At 42.9% G+C, this 22573-nt stretch overlaps 1 protein-coding gene across 1 annotated transcript in view; it reads left to right on the top strand.

Annotated features, from left to right (window-relative positions):
• The window catches only part of LOC126199403 (uncharacterized), a 138314-nt gene that overhangs the window by 11349 nt on the left and 104392 nt on the right, over positions 1-22573 (top strand). Inside the window, exon 2 of the mRNA XM_049936321.1 lies at positions 7178-7304. Coding sequence (XP_049792278.1) covers positions 7178-7304 — 127 coding nt within the window. The remainder of the gene's footprint in view (positions 1-7177; positions 7305-22573) is intronic.

Below are 22573 nucleotides of genomic sequence, written 5' to 3' on the forward strand. Positions count from 1 at the left end.
TTTTTCACATATAAGCTCAATTATAATTAACGTTCTGGGAAACTGTACAATCAAATTATGCATTAATTTAAAATTTTGAAAAACATACCTCAGCAATTAATTCATTTTGAAAAATGAAATCTTTGTTACAACGTAAATAAACGAAGCTTTCACGCCACATCCTTCCCTGTGTAATGAAGCTGGTTTCTGAAATACCGTCTTCGGAAAATAGGACAGAGGCGTACACAATATGCTGTCAGTACACTCACGACACCCATATTAAAATACGAAAACGTTCATTGTCATTATAATTAATTATTTTATTTACTTTTGATTTATGTTTTAAATTGTTATTTTACGTTGTACATTCTTGTTTTTTTTTTCGTTTACTGCTTCGCATATCTGTATTATGTTAACCGAAAACAATAAGTACCTCATTATTCTGATACAAAATCGTTACAGTAATGATCATCTCTACAGAAATGCTTAAAACCTAACTTTATTTTTACACCTCGCACACAGAATGAACGATAAATAAACGTAAATGTCGTGTGACTAGGGCCTCCCGTTAGGTAGACCGTTCGTCGGGTGCAAGTCTTTCGATTTGACGCCACTTCGGTGACTTGCGCGTCGATGGGGATGAAATGATGATGATTATGACAACACAACACCCAGTCCCTGAGCGGAGAAAATCTTCGACCCAGCCTGGAATCGAACCCGGGTCCTTAGGATTGACATTCTGTCGCACTGACCACCATTTAAAAAAAAATGTCATTTTGTTCGCTTCATTTGCTCCGGGCGGACGTCGTAAGACATCAGTTTAAGTTCGTTGTTGATCGATTAACTCAGTTTTTTTTTTTATTACAGAGGGCAGCTAACCCTCTGACCGAACACGCTACCGTGCCGGCTCTCACAAATTTCTTCCAACATCAAAAACCATATGCGCACCATGGGTGTATATGCACGAACCTTTTCGGATCACTGCTTGAACAAGTTCCAGGTCCTCAGTTACGACGCTGAAAACTGTTTTTTCACATTGACGTCTCCCCCCTACCACCCCCTCCCCACCTGGTTTTCATAGTTTTGAAATTGAATAATGGAGAGTTTGGAACCAAAATGGGAGAATCTCTTTTTGAAACCCTAAAGGTTGTTATCACAGCATCAAAATCTGGTGAACTAACGTCTGACCAAGTAAAAAGATGTTTGAAAGAAGTTTTCCTTCCCAGTGCGAGGGAAAAATCTGTATTGTTGCTAGATTCTTGGGGTGACCAATGTGAAAGACCCGTTCTGAGCGTCGTACTAGTGGACAAGGAACTTTCTCATCTGGTGATCCTAAAAGGGCTGATGTGGCAGGTACATCCGTTGATAATGAATATGGCATTCGATGCTGTAAGAACACTGTGAGAAGACTTTCAGATCTAGTTCTGGTGAATGATTACGATGTCAACCACCAGTTAAAAAACAATATAATCATACTACAGTCACTTTAAGTAATTATTTCTGTTCGACACGTTTTCCAGTGTACTGAAATATATTTGGTGCAAATCAGAATACGAAGAGAATTGCCTGCCAGAATTTAAGAATCCTACTTAATTTTGTGCTATATTGTGTGCCCATCGTGTGTCTTAGGTGAAGAAATTTCGTTAATTCTATGTCCAATGGCATAAAGTGAACTTATGTTTTAAACATATCTTCGTAGATTATCATTTTTGCATTGACTTTGTGTCTTATGATGAGTTACTTATTATTTTCAATAAACAAAATACACGCATATGAAACATTAAACTAAAAAAATCAGAAAGAAAACATGAATATGAAACATAAAATACCAGTTTAAAACATAAAACAAAAGTAAGTAAAGGCAATAATTAGAATAATAGTGAATGTTTAGAGATTTCAATTAGGTGTATTGACAATACTCCCACAGCACACTGTGTACGGGTCACGTTCCAAAAATGATATTTCAGAAGCCAGCTTTATTACACATGAAAGTACACTGATGACTCATGACTACTGCCCACTGCGAGGCTGAATGCCTCCTGGTGACGTTGTGGGCACGTGACGCAGTAAGGATAGAGTGTAAGCGGAAGAGAAACGAATAGGCAGCGAAGATACGGGCGCATATGCGGAAATCCACTGATACGTGTTCTGACAAAGGTCACATTGTCGTGGCGCTTAGGCTGGAACCTGGAATCTCAGAAACGGCGAACCTGATCGCGTGCTGGCGTACTAATCTCGTGACACTCGATGGGATCTGTGGTGGTAATCGAAGGAACCACTTTCTTTCGCTACCGCCTTTATCCCGCATTGTGCGCAGGGTTGGCAGGGTTAAGTGCGGATTTGGCACGGTTAATGTTTAGGGGTGGCCGGATGCCCTTCCTGCCGCCACCCCATACCCCCTGGGACGGAATTAGCGTACCCCAGCAGTCTGTGTCAAGTGTAAATCGTGAAAGAGCTTGAATGTGTTTCAAATATCTGCGCGTCGTGTAACTGAGGCGGGACGTGGGGACCAGCCCGGTATTCACCTTGTGGGATGTGGAAAACCGCCTAAAAACCACATCTAGGCTGGCCGGCACACTGGAAGTCGTCGTTAATCCTCCGGTAATTCGATCCGGGGCCGGCGCGAATCGAAGGCACCACGACAAGAGTGAATTACGTGACCTTTATTGCGGACCACGTGCATCACTTCCTGCTTGAGGTCTCCCCTAATGGAAATAACATCTTCCAGCAAGATAACTGTCCGTGTTGAAAGGTCATAATCGTGCTACAGTGGTTTTAGGGGGGCTATAGTGAACAGATATGGATATCTTGACCAGAAAACCCGTATTAGGTGCCAGCTGCTTGCCACTAAACCACCATCCCGTAATTTGCGCGAATTGTTTGATCTGTGCGGAGACATCTGGTGCTACACAGTTCTGGAATCCTGTCAAGAACTTTTAGAATCCATGCCAAGCAGAATCTCTGTTGCACTGTGTTTCAAAAGCGCAACAACACGCTATTAATAAGGTGGTCATAATATTTTGGCTCATCCGTGTATTTATGTGCCATGTTGACGTTTGGTTCAAATGGCTCTGAGCACTATGGGACTTAACATCTGAGGTCGTCAGTCCCCTAGAACTTAGAATTACTTAAACCTATCCAACCTAAGGACATCACACACATCCATGCCCGAGGCAGGATTCGAACCTGCGACCGTAGCGGTCGCGCGGTTCCGGACTGAAGCACATAGAACCGCTCGGCCACATCGGACGGCTTGTTGACGTTTGTTGCGGCCCTCACACGCTCAGTATTATTGCACAATATCTCACGAACATGTCAGTGTTCGACGATGTGTGTATTGCGACTGATAAGGGAACATTCTAGGGATGGGAAAACCGACATGCTAAGACCGACACCAGTGTTTTATCTCCGAATTACCGATGTTTTTCGGGATTTTTCTGGTCTCGGTAATGAAAAAACTTTTTTAGTTTTTACTGATAACCAGGTAAAAAATAAAACGGAATATGAATTTGCCAGAGCAGGGGTGTTCAAATTTCTAATTGTTAAGTAAAATTTCTTTTAAAAAGGGGTAACGTTTATTCATAAAATTTCCATTGCTTTGAAAAGAAAATAGGGAGAACGTTCAGTATTACATTAATAACAACGCTAATAGAAACGAGACACAAGCATGTAACATAAGAATCGTTGCAGCTGGCTCGGACAGTACTGTACTTTAGACAGTACGCGTTTATGTACAGTATGCAAGATTTACCGTACTTGAGCACTTGATGTGTACTATAGTTTCTTTCTGTCGTACTCGGACACGGGTTGTATTGCAAGAATGCCACGCTCTCTAGTATTGAAGTATTTTATGAAGTGCAGTAGCGATGAAGTACAATGCTCCATTTGATTAAAAAAAAATGCAAACGGGAGGAGGCACAACAAATATACTCATATAAGGAGAAAACACGCAACATGTTGTACGGAAGAAAAAATATATTTGGTTGATATACTTACAATATTGTTGATGTACTATAAACTTGGGACAATAATTGAATAAAGCAATCTTGTCGCCGCGCCCAGCGTCTTCACCTTCGCCATCTTTGCTGGAGACACTCAGACCGGTTCCAGTTCATTTATTTATTCACAGTTTATAATAAAAATAGCCTTATATACAGCTTATCTGTTGCCTGCGTCTACATAATATGGCTTTATTTGCAACGTAACACGATAAACAGCGTTCTGCAAAATCAGTTTTCACCCTTAAACATGGACTATTCGTAAATCCCAGATAGTAGTATGACCCTTGATTAAAACAAGACCTTAGGCAGAGTTTCAAAAAAACTGAAATCAGTAGAAATAACTAGTGATTTCTTTGTAGTATTCAACTCCTCCGTACTTTTCGAGAAAAGCAGCGAACGGTGGACGGAGTACGTTCTCTATTATTTACGTATCTTATTCGTACTTTGACTGCACGTATCTTTAAACGCGTAATGCAAAATTCTAGGGGAGTCTTAGAATTTTTTAATCTTTTTTCGATGTCTGCTTTTATTACTGGGAACCGAAAATCGGTTATTTGAGAAATCGGTTATTTTGAGCGGTTTTAACATTCAGGTTAAAGTTAAAACGAAAATAACGGGTATAGCCGGAAACAGGTTGTTCCTGTGATAACCGCCATCCCTAGAATATTCCAAAGTGTGAATAAACGGTCTTTATGAAACTTGGCACGTACTTAGAGAGATCAGAATAAGATAATACGTAATTTTTCGTTCTTTCCAAATTTCGATTTTAAGAGGTAACTCACACCCCTAAAGGTAATTTGACGTATTAGGTTTAGAGGGAATATCTTCAAAATTATGAAACATAAAAAAGGTGTTTCGTATAAAAGTTTAAAATCAGTTAACTTCCTTGAAAACTGTGTGAACAGCTTTTTTAATGATTTGAAATTTTGCAAGATACCCCACCAACATTAACTGATTTTGAAAAATGAAAACTTTTGTTACAACGTACATCAAAGAAGCTTTCACGCCACATACACGATGAACCAAAACGTTACGACTTCCTGTTTAATAGCGTGTTGGTCCACTTTTCAAACACAATAAAACAGAGATCCTGCCTGGCATGGATTCTACAAGTCCTTGACGGGATTCCAGAGCAGGTGGCACCAAATGTCTACGGAAAGGTCAAGCAGTTCCCGTAAATTACGGAATGATGGCTTACGAACATACAGCTGGCGCCCGTTAAGTGTTCCAGTGGGTACAGATCAGGCACATTTGTTGACGAAGACGTGAATTTGAGTTCACTATAATCCCCCTCAAACCACTGTAGCACGATTCTGGCCTTGCAATATGAAGACTTATACTGCTGGAAGATGTCGTCGTAAAGGGAGAATTCAACCATGAAGGGATGCAGGTGGTCTGCAATAACTTTCACGTAGTTGAATGCTGTCGCCTTTGGCTACCAACACGAATCCCATGGCGCCTTTCCTGAATTACACAATGCGGAATCCTCTGACCTCTACGTTTTGTGACAGGTCGTGATCTCCAATACCATTCGGCCTACTCGTTATTCCACCGTCCTTCAACCACTTTCCATAGATACAGCAATAGTACGCCAACTGGCGACCAGCTATGCCGTTTCAGAGATTCTAACGTCCAGCCATAGGGCTATAACATTGTGACCTTTGTCAATACCGCTTCTATCGGTAGATTTCTGGAAATGCGGACTGTACCTTCGTAATAATGACTGCCCATTTCTTTCCTTTATTGAATTTCGATTCCCCCCAAAGGGGGTGGGCAGGCAGCAGCTTAGTATGCCGCTCTTCAGCCTACAGAAGACAATAAACAATAAAAGCAGGCAATAAAACCGGTGATTTAAATTGTTAAATGGAGGAAAATTGTGGAAGGAAAAACATAAAACAAAGGGGCGATGCTACCAAAATACGCAGGAAGCAGACAGGTAAAATAGTAGACAGACAATTAAAAAAAACACAGCGACAGTCTGGTTTCTGTTCACAAGAGACACAAAAATCACACCCAGTGACAGTATGATTTCTGTTTGCAACACATTGGAAAAGACGCACAACACTGAACACTCACTTAAAATACTGCACTAAAAATTTGTCACGAAGATTTCACACCACAGTCAAGGGCAGATGGGAGGGATTGGACAGATGAGGGGAAAAAGGGGGAAGGAGAGGAGAAACGAAGTGGGGGGGGGGGGAGCCAACGGAGGGAGTGGCCTCATAAAGGGGGGCAGCTGGGCAGGCGCGAGAGGGAGTGGAGAAAGGCTGAGGAGGGGTGTGCAAACGGACTCGGGGGAGAGAAGGGAGGCAGAGAGAGGGTAGGCAGGGAAAAAACAGATTGGAAGGGGGGGGAGAGGGAGCCCAGGAAAAGGACAGAGGAAGGGAGGGGGAGGTGATGATCAGAGCTGATAGGAGGGATAAATGGAGGGAGAGAGGACAACATCCGGGAGGGGGAGTCGACGGAAGCCACCTTGGGAAAGGAGATGATGGGTGTAGAGGTGGAGGGTAGGGGGGACACAGTGGTGAAGGAACGGCAGAAGGTTAGGGTCTGAGAGGACAGGAGCAACCAGGGGATGACGGGGATCAAGGTGGCGGGAGGTGTAGAGGATGCGCATATGTTTGAGGAAAAGGAGCAGATGGGGGAAAGGAATCAAGGTCATAGAAGATCCAAGTGGGGGACAGGAGGCATAAACGGAAGGCGAGGTGGAGTGCATGGCTCTCGAGGATCTGGAGGGACTTATAGAATTTGAGGGGGGTGGATATCCAGGTGGGACTAACAGAGGATGGAATGGATTAAGGGACTGTCTTAACAGAGGATGGAATGGATTAAGGGTTTGTAGGTGTGGAGGATGTTAGAAGGGTTGAACCCCCATGTGTGGCCAGAGAGGAGTTTGAGGAGTCGGAGGCAGTTGTGGACTTTGGATTGGATAGAGCAGAAATGAGGGATCCAGGTGAGATGACGATCAATGGTAAGGCCAAGGTAGGTGAGGACTACCCATTCGTCTCTCTTCCGCTTACATTCTATCCATACTGCAACACCATCAGCAGGCACTCAACCTCGCATTAGGCATGGTCATAATGTTTTGCTGCCTCAGTGTATATATACAGACAATGATTGATGGCAATTTGTGTTGTAAAGAAGTGCTTCAGATACGATGTGGGGAGACTGTTGACCCAGATTTGCCTGTGCTGCAGGGCTCTCGCAGTGCTGGCCTCCACCTGCCTTCTGCTGTTGCTGGGACACCATCTGGTGTCCGCTTCTGCAAGGAGGACGGCCAGGAATGTGCCGCTGCTCGTCTTCCCCAACGGCGGCACTTTCAAGGTAACTGCCTTGCGACACAAACACCTATTCACGACTCTCCGTCACGTTACGTGCGGAATCATTTTCCATGTGACGTAATTAATCTGATCATAATTGATAACTCCTTGCCGGAACGCCCGATTCCACCATAATTAAGTCTGCTACAGTGGGCTGAATTCCACATCCCTGCAACGTGTAGCCATAGGCATATGTAAAAAATGCGGACATGTTCTCTTGAAGATCCTTACATATTGTTATATTTTCATTGTAACAGACTTCTTTTTAAGAGGGGAAACCAAATTTCAGAGTCGTAAAACATACCAGTTTGATGCGAACATGCTGTCTGTCGACTGAGTTTAATTAATCATTGCTACGAAATGGTCGGGCATGGAAGCCACAACTTGTCACTGAGCTTCGACGATTCAGTCCGCTTACAGGAAGATACTGAAGACAAACAGTTTCATGTAGTAAAAGTATTCATTATTTCACGTTAATAGGCGGTAGGCACATGGTCGCGTGTATAACTAATAGTCAGTGATGTCTCCTTTGATCCTTATTCATTGCCGGATTCGGTGAACGATTGAGTCAATCAACCGAAAACTCACGTACACACTGTCAATTTTAACTGCTAGCTTGCCTGCTTGAGAAGGTGGAAGAATGATAGGGAATGCAAACAAAATAGTTGTAATCACTTACCACTTCCCAGGAGAAAGTCAACTCAAGATAGCCGAGCATTGCTTGTTCATTTCTACTGTGATTTACTGTAGCTCCAGATCGATAGTGGAGAGAAATGATAACTTACAGACGTAGTCAAACGTAATTTAGAATAGTCGAGTGCATATCTCGATCAGTCAGTCACGTTATGCTGTACGGTTAATTTAGTGTCGGACTTCGTTTCTGAAAAATTGCGGGTTCATTGATGCACGACAAAAGATATGACAATTTGCCCCTCACTATTTGGATCACGTCGATGACGTACGGGCTCCACGTCAGCGCTTTTGCATTTCATTCATGGATAGCTGCAAACTAAGCTGATAACTACAAAAAATTAACAGAGAATGACACGTTTCAGTTATTAAGTAAATAAATCTGAAAGGTACAGATTTAAACATGTGTAAAAATATTCACTGTTCTTAAGAGTAACAAGATACATGCTTACATAGAGTATGCTGAATGTCAAAAAAATCTGTGAGGATTGCCCCTTTCCTTAGTATCACACAAAGTCTTACAAGCACTTACTAACCATTTGTGTACTCTTTGGTCCATACATTTCTTATTTTATAAACAGAAAGAAAAATTTCTTGGGGTCTTACAACAGCCACTTGCTGTCGGAGAGCGTGACAGCATGTTGTAATTTTGCAACATTTGCTGGCATAATTCAAATTTGGTTAAAGTACTATTTTAAACTGGGTTTACAGTGACGCCTAAGTATCTGAGGTAATAATTCAAGATGAATATTATTCATCACTTCATAGTTTACGAAAGAGAGCGCGTAAATATTTTCTAAAAAACTTGGCACATACTACTTAAGCCTAACACAAAATGTGCGCTACGCAACTTGTCAGCGAAAAGGATCTGAGCCAACATGAGTAGCCACATATTTAATAATCGACCTAGTCGACAGTATCCTTCGGCAATAATGTTTGAACTGATCAACAGACCTCCAAAAACTCATTTAAACAAACGCAACGCCATACGTTGCCGCAATACGTTTTATGTAGTTGCTGGATAGTATTTCTTCGTATGCTTGTGACAGCTTGAAGCCCATGCGAAGAATGTCACCTATAAATCTGTTCTTTTATAATTAATCCTTGTTCCTGGGAATGTAGGTTTTCGCTACGAAACTGATATAGAATTTTCTATATCATTTGGACCACAAGAGATAAATACTTGATACAAGTAAAATTGTTTGATACAAGTGAAAGATTGTTGCAATTCGGTATAAGTACACCACAACCAGCAGAATGAACACACCTTTATTCCACGGAAGCATTACCAACTTGAACACAGTCTTTAGGTGACATTGAGCAGGAACTGGCGGTGATCTCTCTCTCTCTCTCTCTCTCTCTCTCTCTCTCTCTCTCTCTCTAGTCTGAGGCGCCCTCTACGGACGGGTATAGCTCAGCCGTACGCGAAGCTTTTCGAAAATACGTGCACGTGTCACTACAGAGATATTACGTTTGCAGAGAAGTACCATATTTACTAAACAGTAAGAAACTGAAGAAATTATTTTTTGTCATCACAGCTTTGCTGTCAGCCAGTATGCTACCACAATATTCCACTCGTGATGAGGATCATAGTTTTACCTTCTTCGGGTGCGGGTGATAAAAGCTGTTTGCTCAAAAGTAATCCACGAAGTAACAACGAAAATTATTTCAAACCTTTTGTCCAAGAAAGGACTTTTTTCTCAAGTACAACAAACGCAATTTTTCAAGTGGTAATAGAAAGCAACATGACGGCAATCTAAATTCTATTTTCTAGTATAAATTTAGGGTGCGCTAAATGAATTTATGAGCATTTATCCTTGGGATTTCACGGAGCAGTCTAACTAATATATTATAATGAATGTTGACGGCATATTAAACAAATGCAAGATACTGTATGAGCAGCTTTGTTCTTGGATTCTGTCATCCACCTGTCGAGGTTACATAGTGATGGCCACTCTGCGAGGTCAAATTTTTTAAGCTATTACTTCAAAGTTTGGCTTATATGCGTGAATTATTAGGAATATTTTTTCCGGTTTTGGGTGTCTGCTGAAGTAGGTGTAACAAAGCTGTTGCGAAGGCAAAAAAAGGGTCAATCGCAGTTCAAATATTGGGCCAAAACATCAAGACATCAAGATCATAAAGATGGACGTACAAACAAATACACTGCTGGAAAAAAAATCAATAGATTCTTTTAGAGGTTTCAAATTCATTCGCAGATTTATTGTTGCAACAGTGCATGTGGAGTACATGAAATGATTATACTTACAGACCAATAGGTTAAGAGGTTCTGAGATACCATGTATCGGTCCATGCTCAAACATCCATTTAGTGTGTGGTATAGCCTCCATGACGGCAATGCAGGCGCTGACTCTGGCCCTGGCACTCAGTCAATCGTAAAGATGGCGAACAGTGTCCTGGGATACGTTACGCCACGCCTGCCCGGTCTGTTGACGAAGTTCTGTAATAGATGTTAGTTGACAAGTCGCATGAGCGATTTATCGTCCCATCATATCCCACACGTGGAAGATAGGAGACAATTCCAGAGATTGTGCTGGCCAGGGAAATTGCTGCACGTCTTGAGGAGTACACGAAATTTCACTGGCAGTATGTGGACGACCGTTATCCTGTTGGAACAACACATGACATGATGCCATTGTTACAAGAACGGCAAAATAACGGGTCTAACAACATTCTGCACGTGCCGAGCGCTGGTTTCCATCCCCGTCAGAATCACCAAAGGTGAACGGGAGTTGCAGTTCATTGCACCACAGACCATAATTCGTGCGGTGGGCTTAGTATCTCTTGGACGAATGGACTCTACGAGACACGCTCATGAATCTACATTGTATGCGCAAACGACCTTCACTTGCAGGCAGAATCTGTTCTCATCGCCGAAGACCACGGCGAGCTATTCTATCTTCCAAGCGATCCTCTGACGGCACCATTGGAACCATGCACGTCGACGCTGTGGTGTGAGTGGAAGGCAGGCTAGAGCTGTGCGTACCCGCAGTCCCACTGCTAATGACCGGCTCGCAAGAGTTCGTGTTGACACTTTTGGACTCACGAGACATCATATCTGCCACTGCTGCCCTTACAATACGACGTTGCACAACTGACGCAGCACGTCCAACTTGTGTGGCAGTTCTTCGAAAGGGCCAGCCTCCCACACAAAAGCCACAATTTGACCACTTTCAAACTCACTCAGTTGGGTATAGGAAGCAAGAACGGTATCCATGGTATCGTTACCTGCTTGTTCGACTCATCTGCACCAGACTGCCCTCTAGTTGTGCGCATTCTCTACTACAGAATAGACACAGATGGTTCTCTGTTAACTATGCCGTCATGTTATCTGTTGAAACTTCCTGGCAGATTAAAACTGTGTGCCGGACCGAGACCCGAACTCGGGAACTTTGCCTTCGTGGGCAAGTGCTCTACCATCTGAGCTACCCTAGCACGACTCACGCCCCGTTCTCACAGCTTTACTTCTACCAGTACCCCGTGCCCTACCTTCCAAACTTTACAGAAGCTCTCCTGTGAACCTTGCAGGACTAGCACTCCTGAAAGAAAGGATATTGCGGAGACATGGCTTAGCCACAGCCTGGGGGATCGTTCCAGAATGAGATTTTCACTCTGCAGCGGAGTGTGCGCTGATATGAAACTTCCTGGCAGATTAAAACTGTGTGCCGGACCGAGGCTCGAACTCGGGAACTTTGCCTTACGCAGGCAAGTGCTCTACCGTCTCAGCTACCCAAGTACGACTCACGCCCAGTCCTCACAGCTTTACCTGTGCCAGTACCTTGTCTCCTACCTTCCAAACTTTACAGAAGCAAAGGCAGAGGCAAAGGTCCTGAGTTCGAGTTTCGGTCCGACACACAGTTTTAATCTGCCAGAAAGTTTCTTTATCAGCGCAAACTCCGCTGCAGAGTGAAAATCTCATTCTGGAAACATCCCCCACGCTGTGGCTAAGCCATGTCTCCGCAATATCCTTTCTTTCAGGAGTGCTAGTTCTGCAAGTTTCTCAGAAGAGCTTCTGTAAAGTTTGGAAGGTAGGAGACGAGGTACTGTGAGGACGGGGCGTGAGTCGTTCTTGGGTAGCTCCGACGGTTGCGGCAGTTAACTACCGACGTATTTTACAGACAACACGTACCATGGTCCGACAACATCTCCTACGGCGCCTTGATCCTTTGCAGCGAGTCGAATATCTGAACACTTATGTGGTTTCTCGAATGGTGCATATTTCGCAGATCCTGCCCCTACCACTCACGCTCGGACGTCGACTTCAATCAGCACTAGGCTATTTTGTGATGATTGGGCCGCCCCTCAAGGTGCGATACGCAACGCTCACGCTCCCTACGGACAAGGGGGGACTCGGACTTACGAATGTTCACTGCCGAGCGACGGCGCTCCTTCTAGCCACGATGTACAAGCAATGGCGTAGCGGGGGTGATTCCCTTACCTCCCGCCTACTGGATCTCCTGGTTCCAGCGTTCCTCACACCTCCGGTGGCGGTGGGCAACATTACGCCACATTTTGCGCATGTAGCAACATTTATCGTGGGACTTAGTTATATCAGAGACGAGCTTCCGCGCACGAGACCGCCGTGCGCTAAGGATTTTTCTGTTTGGCTGCTACGACGGGTAAGTCGTAATGTCATTGAACTCAAACACCCCAAGTTGCATTGGCCGAAGATTTGGAGATATGTGCACCAAAAATTCCTTCCTACCTTCGTTCGGGCACTGTGGTTCTGTGCCGCCTGTGGCAAGTTCAACACCAACCAACGGCTCCATGCTATTGGACTAGTGGACACTCCACTATGCCCGAAATGTCCCCAAGTGGATGACGACCATCAACGCTTAACTTGTATCGCGGTGGAGGACGTATGGTTCCTAGGAAGACAGATGGTGGCTTGTTACCTCCGTGTGACCCCGCAACATATTACACCTGCTTCCTTCTTACATCCGGAGAGTGACTACTTTCCGGCGACTAAATCACAGTCCATCATCTGGGTCAAAGGTTGGACGATCGCGTACCTCTATGGGGATGCTGCCAAGTCGCGACTTGGCTTTTGGTATTTCTTGCAGCAAGCCCACAATGAGGTTCATAGATGGTCACACTATCGGAAAACCTTTGCCAACTACCTTCAGGCAGTCTTCCTCGACCCCCACGCAGTTGGGATGTGCCGAGTGCAGTGGGTGTGCACATTTGACAGCTGATAACGAACCTCACGCTTCTCTCACCACTCAATATGTAATGCACATACTATACCATGAAATGATCTACATGTTCCTTTTAACAGAGTGATCTTTATGGAAAATAAATAAATAAAAACAACATCCCTGTTCCTTTAAATATGTGATTATTTTCACAATTTTTTTTTTTTTTTTTGCAGAGGCATTTCATTTAGTGTTTGTGAACTGCCTAATTATGTATCCAAATATAATACCAATAAATAAATGTTAAAAAACAAAGAAAAAAAAGAAAGAAGTGGTAATCGTCGTGCGTTGTTAACTTAAAAAAAACATGGTAGAGCACTTGCCGGCGTAAGGCAAAGGTCCCGAGTTCGAGTCTCGGTCCGGCACACATTCTTAATCTGCCAGGAAGTTTCATAGCGCATATTCCACTGCAGAGTGAAAATCTCATTCTGGATGTTATCTGTTGGCGAACGACGTTGAAACCATTATCGCTACATCTACTATCCCCCAAATGGCATATGTCGTCGTCCGTTCAAAATCGACTTGATGTTTCTAGGCGTACAAATTTTTTATGAAAGTATAAGTACTTATAACGAGTTGATTGTCAAATTAGAATATAGTGATCAGAATGACCGCGCCTGGTTTCATACCGTGAGGGCTGGTGAGGCCTGTGCTTTACCTTTAGAGTGGTCTGCCGCAGCAATAAGCGGAACAGGGCAGCGAAGAGCAGAACACTACTCTAATTAATGACGGAAAACAAACGCGAGCGGGCACGTAGTAATTGAGTCCGCGGTCGCAGTTTCTGGTCCACTTACTGCATGGGGAGGGTGGGGGAGGAGGGAATGTCAATTTTCATGTAGAGAGCTCTGCATTCTATTGCTAGTTACACGTAACGCCAGTGGTTGGCATCGTGTCCCATGTCGATCACACGTAGCAAACTCCACGATAACTAGTGGAGGATAAAGGTGTAGCAATAAAGAACTGAGTTTGCTCCCCATCTCCCCTTCTTCAGCTAAAACCATCGAGTTAACTTCGAAATGTATATTAGAGGCAAATATATGTGTGTATTTGTTGCTTCATGGCTTCTGAGACACCTGGAGCAACTCAAATAAAATTGGTACACACATTATTTACTATGTCGAATGAAAAGTACTGTGGGTAACTTGTTCTGTCCACTCATGGGAGGGAGGGGGGGGGGGGGGTGGAGATGGGACTCCAAGAAGGTTATTTAAACAAGACTTGGTAGATCTATATCCAGCTGTCTGGAAGTGTCTGATTACAAGTAGACATTGACGAATTCAGACGCATGTAGCTACATTTATTACAGGTTGGTTCCACCGCTACCACAGGACAATACAGATGTTCCGTTCGCTTAAATGAGAGTACTCGGAGCAAAGACGATGATGTTTTCGCGACACAAAAGCAACGTTGTTTAGAGAGGATTCTTTTGCGGCAGATTGCAGAATGTTTCTGGTAGCCCCAAAGTTGATCTCGCGCAATGACTGCAAAAACAAAATAACGGAGATGAGGGTCCATACACTGGCAAATATACAATCGTTATTTCCCTCGCTTCATTTCCGAACAGAACAGGAAACGGAATGACTATCAGTTCTACAAAGCACCCTCCGTCATACATGTTACATCTTTATCTTCATCTTCATCTGCATCTACATCTACAACTATACTAATCAAGCCACCGTATGGTGTGTGGCAGAGGGTACCCTGTAACATCACCAGTCATTTCCTTTCGTGTTCCACTCGCAAATAGAGTGAGGGAAAAACGACTACCTACATGCCTCCGTATAAGTCCCATTTTGCAGTATCTTCGTAGTCCTTACGTGAATTGTATGTTGACGGCAGTAGAATCATTCGGCAGTCAACTTCAAATTCCGGTTGTCTACGTTTCCTCAATAGTGTCCTTCGAAAGAACGTCACCTTCCTTCCAGGAATTCCCATTTGAGTTCCCGAAGCGTCTCCCAAATACTTGCGTGTTGCTCCAACCTACCGGTAACAAATCTAGCTACTGAAGAATAGGTCGCACCAGCGTCCTATATGCGATCTCCTTTACAGATGAACCCCACTTTCCCAAAAATCTCCCATTAAGCCTGAGTCGAGCATTCGTCTTCCCTATTACAATCCTCCCATGCTCGTTCCATTTCAGGCCGCTTTGCAACGTCACGCCCAGATATTTAAACGAAGAGACAGTGCCAAGTAGACACTCCTAATGCTGTATTCGAACATTACACCTTTTTTTACGGTTGCTTGCGGTGTATGCACGTAGCAACGTACATAAATACCGAAGTTAAAAGAACCCACATTGCCACAAACTTGGAGGTACGCGTGGGAAAGGAGTTAAATGTAAGTAAAAGGGTACCTACGCCGTGCAACAATGAAAAGGTAAACTGAGTGAAACTAGCTAATTCTTGTCAACCAGTAAACAGACGATTCCTTAAAGAACTGAAATGAGTAAACGTGTTAAATATTTGGCTTTAAATATGTAGGAAAGTGAGAAAAGTTAAGGAAAGGTTTGAAATTAGCCTTAGAGACTGTTGCAAGTCGCTGAAAGCTCTCATTGTGAATCACCGGATCTATATAACCTGCTTAAATTGCGCACTTTTTAAGGAAAAGCTAATTATTCAAGCATATCGACGTTTATACCGCCATACCATCTGAACTATGCGTTGTACCATGACGCTAAAAGTACCCGGACAGTTGCCGAAAATGACTTACAAGTTCGTGGCGCCCTCCATCGGTAATGTTGGAATTTAATATGGTGTTGGACCACCCTTAGCCTTGATGACAGCTTCCACTGTCGCCGGCATACGTTCAATCAGGTGCTGGATGGTTTCTTGGGGAATGGCAGCCTATGCTTCACGGAGTGCTGCGCTGAGGAGAGGTATCAATGTCGGTCGGTGACGCCTGGCACGAAGTCGGCGTTCAGAAACATCCCAAAGGTGTTCTATAGGATTCAGGTCAGAACTCTGTGCAGGCCAGTCCATTACAGGGAAGTTATTGTCGTGTAACCACTCCGCCACAGGCCGTGCATTATGAACAGGTGCTCGATCGTGTTGAAAGATGCAGTCGCCATCCTCGTATTGCTCTTCAACAGTGGGAAGCAAGAGTGAGCTTAAAATATCATTGTACGCCTGTGCTGTGAGAGTTCCACGCAAAACAACAAAGGGTGCAAGGCCCCACCATGAAAACCACGACCACACCATAACACCACCGCCTCCGAATTTTACTGTTCGCACTACACACGCTGGCAGATGACGTTCACCAGGGAATTCGCCACACCCACACCCTGCCATCGGATCGCCACATTTTGTACCGTGATTCGGCACTCCACACAACGTTTTTCCACTGTTCAATCGTCCAATGTTTACGGTTCCTACACCAAGCGAGGCGTCGTTTGGCATTTACCGGCGTGATGTGTGGTTTATGAACAGCCGCTCGACCATAAAATCCCAATTTTCTTACCTCCCGGCTGACTGTCATAGTACTTGCTGTGGATCCTGATGCAGTTTGGAATTCCTGTGTGTTGGTCTGAATAGATATCTGGCTATTACACATTACTACCCTCTTCAACTGTTGGCGGTCTCAGTCAACAGACGAGGTTGGCCTGTACGCTTTTGTGCTGTACATGTCCCGTCACGTTTCCACTTCACTATCACATCGGAAACAGTGAACCTAGGGATGTTTAGGAGTGTGAAAATCTCACATACGGACAGATGACACAAGTGACACCCAATCACCTGACCACGTTCGAAGTCCGTGAGTTCCGCGAAGCGCCCCATTCTGCTCTTTCACGACGTCTAATGACTACTGAGATAGCTGATATGGAGTACCTGGTAGTAGGTGGCAGCACTATGCACCTAATACGAAAAACGTATGTTTTTGGGGCGTCCGGAAACTTTTTATCACATACTGCATATGTAGATACTTTTTGAAAAGTGTGTTACGAATAGAGTTCGTATAAAAAGTCGTGCGCGATGGTGAAGTTTTACTGCGTGCGATTTTAAGCAAAAACTAGTTTCCCATCCATGTCAGTGTTTTTGAAGTCATATATCCTGAACTATGACATAATTTTGGACGTATATTCACTGGCATATGTGAACAGTGTCTGCAAAGTACGTTGCGAATGTAGTTAGTAGGAAAAAAGTAATAAATTATAAAGCCTGTTTCTCAAGTCTGAGTGCATGATCAATGAAAATGCTTTTATTATTTTGTTCGGGTGCCAGTGAGAATAATATTCGTAAAGGTTTGAGATTATGTATAAAGTTTGTTGGTAGTCGCTAAGTGCTCTGATTCTCAAATACTGGATGAATATATTCCGGGTAGATGCGAGCCATCTGTCACTCTGCCTCAAACCACTAACACACAGTTTCTAACTGTACTGCTCGTCTTATTGTGTTACACGTTTATCATAACGTTGAACCTCTTAATGAGGCCAGAATGAGATTTTCACTCTGCAGCGGAGTGTGCGCTGATATGAAACTTCCTGGCAGATTAAAACTGTGTGCCGGACCGAGACTCGGTCCGGAACACAGTTTTAATCTGCCAGGAATTCTCTTAATGAGTGTCTAGGTTCTTATTAATTAAATACTTTTCATTCTCTTACGAAGCTGTAACGGGAGTATGTGATTATTGTACTGAATTACAGGCTCAACTGTTCATTTTATTTGAAACTTCGTTGCACAAGCATGTTTTTACCAAACCTTACATTTATGTACGTAGAGGACGCATTTGGAGTGATTGGCCCGACACTATCTATAATCCTCACAGTAAAATGACGAAAAGCCAGACAGTGTTTGATTCGACGCTGCTGGGACCAATGGACGAAGCCAGGGACGTATTGATTCTCATTACTGCATTTTAAAGTTTTTAATTTAGCTAACAGCTACGCGACATAACGAAAATCACGTTTTCGTTACCTCTGGGAGCCACAGATGCTTTTCAGAGATATGAAATTTAATGAAACTTTATATGGCGATTAGATGGCTGACTGGAAAAATTTAAAGAAAAATGCTTAATTTTCTTCGGAAATAATATATAAACAGCCTGTCGGTGGACTATTGGCATGTTATGAAAGTTTGGTTGCAACATGCCCATCTAGACTTCTGCTCTGTAAGTTGCGGAGCAGGTTCTGACTAACATGGCGAGCGATTTCCTCAGGATACCGCAGTCACGGAGAAGATGTGTGCAGGGAAGGGGCTTCCTGGTATTTTGCCAGTCTGCTGGTTTACTGGTGCTAGGAATGCACCAGGCGTGACTTACAAGCAACAAACGAGGGGCAAATGCGGAGGCGGTTCATACTTTGATCAAAAATTCTTCAAAATGTCAGGTCAGAACATTGATAATTGTATAAGCATTCGCCGTACTCCAGTTGTCCCTACCATTGTTTTAGCTGTTCTTTATAGAGTAATGCATTGTTTACGTATGTTTGATAATGTATGTATACAAACACACGGAAAATTCTTGTTTCCTTTAATTCACTTTACTAATTTTATGAATTAACGTTTACTGAATTTTATCACTGCAAGCGTTTCAAGGGTATACAGGGTGTTACAAAAAGGTACGGCCGAACTTTCAGGAAACATTCCTCACACACAAAGAAGGAAAATATGTTATGTGGACATGTGTCCGGAAACGCTTACTTTCCATGTTAGAGCTCATTTTATTACTTCTCTTCAAATCACATTAATCACGTAATGGAAACACACAGCAACAGAACGTACCAGCGTGACTTCAAACACTTTGTTACAGGAAATGTTCAAAATGTCCTCCGTTAGCGAGGATACATGCGTCCACCCTCCGTCGCATGGAATCCCTGATGCGCTGATGCAGCCCTGGAGAATGGCGTATTGTATCACAGCCGTCCACAATACGAGCACGAATAGTCTCTACATTTGGTACCGGGGTTGCGTAGACAAGAGCTTTCAAATGCCCCATAAATGAAAGTCAAGAGGGTTGAGGTCAGGAGAGCGTGGAGGCCATGGAATTGGTCCGCCTCTACCAATCCGTCGGTCGCCGTATCTGTTGTTGAGAAGCGTACAAACACTTCGACTGAAATGTGCAGGAGCTCCATCGTGCATGAACCACATGTTGTGTCGTACTTGTAAAGGCACATGTTCTAGCAGCACAGGTAGACTATCCCGTACGAAATCGTGATAACGTGCTCGATTGTGCGTAGGTGGAAGAACATGGGGCCCAATCGAGACATCACCAACAATGCCTGCCCAAACGTTCACAGAAAATCTGTGTTGATGACGCGATTGCACAATTGCGTGCGGATTCTCGTCAGCCCACACATGTTGATTGTGAAAATTTACAATTTGATCACGCTGGAATGAAGCCTCATCCGTAAAGAGAACATTTGCACTGAAATGAGGATTGACACATTGTTAGATGAACCATTCGTAAAAGTTTACCCGTGGAGGCCAATCAGCTGCTGATAGTGCCTGCACACGCTGTACATGGTACGGAATCGAGGAAGTACAGTACATACTGACGAAACTAAAATGAGCTCTAACATGGAAATTAAGCGTTTCCGGACACATGTCCACATAACAACTTTTCTTTATTTGTGTGTGAGGAATGTTTCCTGAAAGTTTGGCCGTACCTTTTTGTAATACCCTGTATTACAACTAGAATAAGTATGTGTCATGACAGTACAAAACAGGACACGTATTTCTGAAACTGTAAATAAATGTAGAAACCTTAAATACAGTACAAGTAATTTGCAAATTTTCAGGGACAATTTGTTGCACAATGTTATGGAACACATCCAGCGATTTCAGCCGAACATAGTAAAGATATCAGTTACAAACTGAAAAAAAAATAATGCCTGGGAGTGCAGGTGGAGGAGGAAAGACGATGACGTGTGAAAACAAATGTAAATACGGAACCTTCCATGTCACACACGTGACTTACTTACTGAGAAATGAGTGTGCGTGAGTGAGATACTGCTTGCACCTCTTTGAGTGAAAAAAGGAAGGGAGTGACGTACGCAAATAATTGAGCACCAGCGATGTTGGTGTCGACTCCCTAGTTTTCATGCTCGCTGCGCTAATTGTGAACACGCCACAATATATTTCATTCCTGGAAATGGAAGTGGGAACGGCAGCGTCTAGAAGGCGTCGAAAATGACCGATTTTAGTGTCGTGTCTACATTTGTAGAGTTAGTAATAATTTCAGTGATACTAAAGTAAATGTTTCAACGAATCGAACGCTGTAAAACATTTCTGGACTTTTTTTTAAATAGATAGAAGCAAACTAGATATACATTTCACTCTCCCTTAAAGTTATCGGAAATAATTCGCCTTTCTATAAACAAAGATACACCAGTATTCATATAAAGAGGACTGTCTGATAGAAGTAAGGAGTCGTTGTTATAATCAGATGATGTAGTCAGTTAATTTTCTGTGCCGAAATACTAGGTGTATTGTACGCGGGATTTGATGTGTGTGGAAGCGTTGCCTACAGAAATTGTATTTAATTTATAGACGAAAGTTTTTCTTCCAGTTTTTATTTAGCCAATGATTTAGTCATAAAACAGTAACTCCACCCCGAGTGTTTAAAGCACTAAATTCTCATATGTAAAAGATCTTCAAAGGTCTGATTGCTTTACAAATGACTTAATGTGTTAAATATTTAGTACTTAATTTTTTTTGAAGACGTAATTTCGTACGTATCTTCAGTGTTACGTGTGAATACTATCTCCAAACTGGGTAGCGAATATAGTAACCAGTAAAGAAATAATAAATAAAAGCGTCATGCTTGATGCTGAAACTTTACCACATGAACGACGAATATTTGGAAAGTGATCAAAAGATTTCTTTGTTTTGAGGACCTATAAAAGCAAAAATCTTGAAAAGGTTTAAAATTCTGTGTAAATCTGAAGCATGTCGCTCAATACTCTCATTATCAAACAGTTAATGTGTCTAGTCCGGGTGATTTGGGCTCCGTTTTAAGAAATATCAAGGTTTTCAATGTCTCAACGTTTATGGATTCACATCTCCTGAACTATTCGTCGTACAACAATATAATTTTGCTGGTACATTCAGCAGTATACGTGGATACTCTCTGCAAAATATCGGGTGATCAAAAAGCCAGCATTGATTTGAAAATTGAATAAATCACGGAATAATGTAGATAGAGAGGTACAAATTGACACACATGCTTGGAATGACATGGGGTTTCATTAGAACCGAAAAAATACAAAGTTCAAAAAATGTCCGACAGATGGCGCTTCATCTGATCAGAATAGCAATAATTAGCATAACAAAGTAAGACATAGCAAAGATGATGTTCTTTATAGGAAGTGCTCAATATGTCCAACATCATTCCTCAACAATAGCTGTAGTCGAGGAATAATGTTGTGAACAGCACTGTAAAGCATGTCCGGAGTTATGGTGAGGCATTTGTGTCGGATGTTGTCTTTCAGCATCCCTAGAGATGTCGGTCGATCACGATACACTTGCGACTTCAGGTAACCCCAAAGCCAATAATCGCACGGACTGAGGTCTGGGGACCTGGGAGGCCAAGCAAGACAAAAATGGCGGCTGAGCACACGATCATCACCAAAAGACGCGCGCAAGAGATCTTTCACGCGTCTTACAATACTTTCTTTTTTTGTTCTAATAAAACACCATGTCATTCCAAGCATGTGTGTCAATTTTTACCTCTATATCTACATTATTCCGTAGTTTTTATTATTTTTCAAATTTATACTGCTGACTCTTTGATCACCCGGAACATTGCAAATAGACCTACGGCACTCGTAAAGAATTAATAAATTATAAAGTCATGCCAGCTGATAAAATTTTATTTAATGACCAGCGAAACTGGAGTAAGGGATAAAGTTTTATGGTTTTATGGATTATCAGAGAGAAAATGTTTCGAAAAGTTTTGGAATTACATGTGAAACCTGGGTGTAGAAAAGTGCTCTCATTCTCAGATAGTGGACGAATGCGGGGTGTTAGGGGTACAAGTGCGGATATTTCTGTTGCTGACTGCCGACAGTGTTCTGAAGATCAGTATTCACGTCAGTTGCAGAATAATAATTATAGCCACTACTGGTCGTATGTTTTACCTTGTTTGGTACTTCCAAGTGCATGTGTCGGAGCAAACCATCAATGCTTATTTTCCCCTCCCAGCACATCAGGTATTGAAGTGTCGATGCGTGGACAGACAACGGTTAGTCTGTACTGACAGGCATAGTCCTCCTAGTGGTGCAGTACGATCGTGCAGAAAACATTAGATTGTAAAGGCTGTGACATGTTTGTGGGAAGACAGTTCGATGCAGAGAAAAAAGAACCAGCACACTGACGTATGTACGTACTAAAGTAGTACATATAAAAATGCCTGTGCTTATACCTATACTGGTGGCTTG

This window comes from Schistocerca nitens, chromosome 8, assembly GCF_023898315.1.
Source record: "Schistocerca nitens isolate TAMUIC-IGC-003100 chromosome 8, iqSchNite1.1, whole genome shotgun sequence".
Taxonomy (NCBI): Eukaryota; Metazoa; Arthropoda; class Insecta; order Orthoptera; family Acrididae; genus Schistocerca; species Schistocerca nitens.